The sequence below is a fragment of the Lipotes vexillifer genome, unplaced genomic scaffold (assembly GCF_000442215.2).
Source record: "Lipotes vexillifer unplaced genomic scaffold, Lipotes_vexillifer_v1.1 scaffold426, whole genome shotgun sequence".
Lineage (NCBI taxonomy): Eukaryota > Metazoa > Chordata > Mammalia > Artiodactyla > Lipotidae > Lipotes > Lipotes vexillifer.
This window is the reverse complement of record NW_006779491.1, coordinates 192,162-196,744: the sequence shown is the minus strand read 5'-3', so window position 1 is coordinate 196,744 and position 4,583 is coordinate 192,162. Positions and strand designations below refer to the sequence as shown.

General features: G+C 40.3%; 1 protein-coding gene across 2 annotated transcripts in view; it reads right to left on the bottom strand.

Moving 5' to 3' along the window:
- Positions 1-4,583, bottom strand: part of SLC35F2 (solute carrier family 35 member F2) — a 48,782-nt gene that overhangs the window by 17,453 nt on the left and 26,746 nt on the right. The window contains exon 2 of one of the 2 annotated variants that reach the window (XM_007452641.1): positions 1,304-1,479. The exons of the other annotated variant lie outside the window; for it this stretch is intronic. Coding sequence (XP_007452703.1) covers positions 1,304-1,479 — 176 coding nt within the window. The remainder of the gene's footprint in view (positions 1-1,303; positions 1,480-4,583) is intronic. 2 annotated transcript variants of the gene reach the window in all.

The following is a 4,583-nucleotide window of genomic DNA, read 5'->3' as shown; positions in this document are numbered from 1 at the left end:
ATCCCAAGCAGCAGGAACATCTTGAAAACACAGTTTGTCTTCCCCAAGATGAGAGATGGCATGGAAGGCACCTAATAACCATCCCTTCGGAGGACTTCACTGATATACTTATGAATCACATTGACTTCCTAAAGGCCAATGCTTACATAGAGGAGAAAAGTCTGGGGCTATTAACCCTGTACCAGTTCTATTTCCAACTCCTAAAGTTCTTGCCAAATTTGAAGCTTTCCCCTTAAGATATCTCTTTACCCCTTCCCACAACTGGTTTCCATTTTCTTTCAAAATAAGCTATCCTGACACATAGAAATACCATTGATGTATTAAGGTTCATATTAAAAGACGATTAGCAAATAGCACACTGGTGATTTTATTATATGCCTTAAATGTGATGAAAATGGGAGTATTGCACCCTACCTATCAGTCTGGGTTACCCATTGTCTTTACACTCTTGAATTCAATCTTATTTAATTTATTTTATAATACCATGCTCTTCTTTTGTGGGAAGGATGGCTCTTATGACAAGAAGCCCCTAATACAGCATGGTGGTGAGTGCACAGGCTCTGGGGCAGGCTGCCTAGGTTGAAATCTGGCTCCACCTGCATGATTTACAGCAAGTTATCTAAGTACTACATGCCTCAGATTACTCATCTATAAAGTGGGGATAATAATAATACTCACTTGATTTGTTAGGAGGCTTCAATGAGTTAAGCAATTAAAATGATACCTGGCGTAATAATGTTAGCCTAGTTTTTCCCATTTATAAATAGTTAGCTAGAAATGATAATCCTACAATGATTCTAAAACAACTTAACCAGCCAGTGATAAGATGTTAATTCCTTGCCAATTCCTTGTTTTGTTTCTCTCACAACATAGACTTGATCTATCAATACATGCAATTGGTGGTCCATTTAGCATTCTCCACTTAGCTGGAAATACATATTTTGGACAGTGAGGTTCTTGACTTTTTAAGTGTTTCTAATACTGTCTTTTAAATTTATCAACCATGGGGGGAAAAAGAAGACCTAATTTGTAATGGCATTTACACGTTTTTTTTTTTTAGACAACTGCTACGTTACAGTTTGGTGCTACTTATTTTAATCAACAATTTCAGAGAATTATACACAAATCTCTAGTCACCAATTTCATAGAATTCAAAGGTGTCATACTTTTCTAATATCTTTTATAAAAACAGCAGTAGTTTCCTGTTCTTGGTTTTGCCCCATATTTTATTTTTTGAACGTCAAAAGCCAAATATTTTTATGAAGATAATTTGTTGAAAAGGTAATTCCAACATTTGACATACCTGATTGAAATGCCAGCATCACTGTATAAATTAGAAACAGCAAGCAATAGTTGATAAAGCTCTGAAGCATGGGGGTATTCACTTTGTATCTTTCTGCCAAATACTGGCTGGTGATGGCTGTCCCACATATACACAAGGACAACATCTGACCCAGGGCAATTGTTTTCAAAATATTCCTAGAAAATAAAGGAGGAAATCAGAGGAACTGGCAAGTAAGTTATATCTTTCACACACACACACACACACACACACACACACACACACACACACACACACTTTAGGGCTAAACCAAAAGGAAAATGCTAATAATTCCAGGTGGTTCTTTATTTCATTTTATCGCTTACTTCATATGCTCAAAAATTAAAGTGTTGGATTTTGAGAGACTACAGTTTTATTCTCTTTTACATTTCTAATTTTCCCCTCATTACCACAAAAATACATATTCCCCCAGTTCACTGATGATCTATTTAGAGATCATTTTGATTACTTAGCTATGTCATATTTTATTTGAATTATGTGTGTATGATTTTTTTGTGTGTGTGTTACGCGGGCCTCTCACTGTTGTGGCCTCTCCCATTGCGGAGGACAGGCTCCAGACGCGCAGGCCCAGCGGCCATGGCTCACGGGCCCAGACGCTCCGCGGCATGTGGGATCTTCCCGGACCGGGGCACGAACCCATGTCAACTGCATCGGCAGGCGGACTCTCAACCACTGCGCCACCAGGGAAGCCCTGTATGATTTTTTAAAACTCAACTTTAACTCTAGTTTTAAAGTCTTCCTATTCATTGTTTAACATTTTCTCATCCTTTCATTCTCCCAGAGACTTGGTTCCTTCAACTAGAAGCAGAGGCTTTTAATGTTACCTACATGTTAGAATCATGGAGCTTTTAAAAATGCTAATATCCCGGGCTGCACCTGAGACCAATCATATCGTCGCCTCGGGGGGTGGGTCCACACCTCGGTGGAGTTCAAAGGTCCCCAAGTAATTCCAAATGCAGCCAAGATTGTGAATCACTGTTCCAGAGGCTGGCACTTTGGATCCAGAGAAGAATAAGATCTAGACCCTACCCTTTGGCATTTTAAAAGAGAAGTACCTTAACAGCCAACTACGAAACTGCAGAAAGCAAACTACAGAACAACAGTCTTGTAACAGTGGTGTGATTAAAGGGCTGAGAGAGCACACAGGTACTAATGCTTAGTTCTGAGTGAGGGAGTTAGCAGGCAGGGAGAAAACTGAGAAAAGTTTTATGGAAGAGGTGATTTTTCAGTTAGGTTTGGAAGTATGTATATAAGAGATTTCTAGAGGAAGAAGTAGGGAGAAGGGAACCCAGGAAGAAGTAACTGTAGGACCAAATGTAGAGGCACAAACATGCAATGGTGGGTTCAGGAAATATCGAGTGGCCTAGGCCTAAGGCATACGGTCAACAGCATAGAGTGGAGGGCAAGAAGCCTGGAAAAGTAAGTAGAGGCCAGACTGTAAAAAGGTAACTCTGGGGCTTCCCTGGTGGCGCAGTGGTTGGGAGTCCGCCTGCCGATGCAGGGGACATGGGTTTGTGCCCCGGTCCGGGAAGATCCCACATGCCGCGGAGCGTCTGGGCCCGTGGGCCATGGCCGCTGAGCCTGCGCGTCTGGAGCCTGTGCTCCGCAACGGGAGAGGCCACAACAGTGAGAGGCCCGCGTACCGCAAAAAAAGAAAAAAAAAAAGGTAACTCTGGTTACTATGAGAAGGACTACTGAAGGTTAGAAGGTTAATATTAATGATCCATGGCTGAACAAAACCACATAAATGTGAATGTTAAGTAGAGAATGATGTGAAAGACTCACAGAGCCTAGTGATCCATTAAATCTCAGGAGGAGGTATTGAAAATGATCTCTGGGTTTCTGGACTAGATGACTGGATAGATACAAGGCTGCTGACCAAGACGCAGAATACAGGATGAGAAGCAGGTTTGGGCAAGGGGAGAGTACTGAGCTCAATTTGAGAACACTAGAAATTGAGGTGGCTGGAAAGTCAAGAGAAAAACATTAAGAGGTTTGTGACAGGCAGACTCTAAGATGGCCACCAGTGAATCTCTGTTTCTGGGTAGTTTTACTCTGTGTAATCTCTTCCACTTGAACATGGGTTGGATCTTTGACTTGATTCTAACCATTAGAATACAAGAAAATTAATGGGATACCATACTGTACAACACAGGGAATATAGCCAATACTTTATAATAACTATAAATAAAGTATAACCTTTAAAAATTGTGAATCACTATATTGTACACCTGTAACTTATATAATATTGTACATCAACTATACTTCAATTAAAAAAAAAAAACAAACCAGGATACCACTTCCATGGATACATTACCTGAGGTTATAACTTCCATCTTGCTACACAACTCTATTGATTCTCTTCCTTGCTGGCTCTGATCAAACAAGCTGCTATATATAGAGAGGCCCACATGGAAAGGAACTAAGGGTGGCCTCTGGTCAACAACCAGCAAGGAACTGAGACCCTGAGTCCAACAGTCTCCAAGGAAATAAATCTTGCCAAAATCAACGTGAGCTTGGAAGCAGATTCCCTCCCCAGTGATGACTTCAGATGAGACTCTAGCCCTGGCCGACACCATGACTGCAGCCTTATGAGAGACCCTGAAGCAGAGGGCAGAGCTAAGCCCTGCCCAGATGCCTAATTCACAAAAACTATGATAACAGATGTGTATTGTTTTAAGCCACTAAATTTGAGGTAATTTGTTACACAGTAGCAACAGATAACAAATACAAGGTTGAAACTCTGGACTTCAGAAAGACCATATCTGTTTTACTCTCCACTACATATCCAGTGCTGGCACTTTGTTGTCACTTAATAAATAAATATTTGTCAAGTGAATGTAAATGGATAAAGAAATTACCACATATACCCAAATATATGGTTACCTCAAATATAAGACACTTCCCCACTTACCCAATGAAGTTCAATAGTCAGAGAAAGACAAGAAATTATGAGTGCCATGATACATAAACTAAGAGTAGAAAAACATTTCAAGAAGGATGAGATCATCAATACTACAGTGTCAAAAACTGCAGAGAGAAAAGATGTCATCATGGCTAAAGAGACACAGTTGGACTGGCAAGCTGGAAGCTGCTAGATGGCTTGGAAGGAAAGCATTTTGTTAGTGGTAATGACTAAAGTCAGATTCTAGTGGGCTGAGTGAGTAGAATAAGAGCAAATTAATGCACCAAACATAAATAGCTCTTTTTTTCTTTTTAATGATGAAAAGGAGAATAGCAA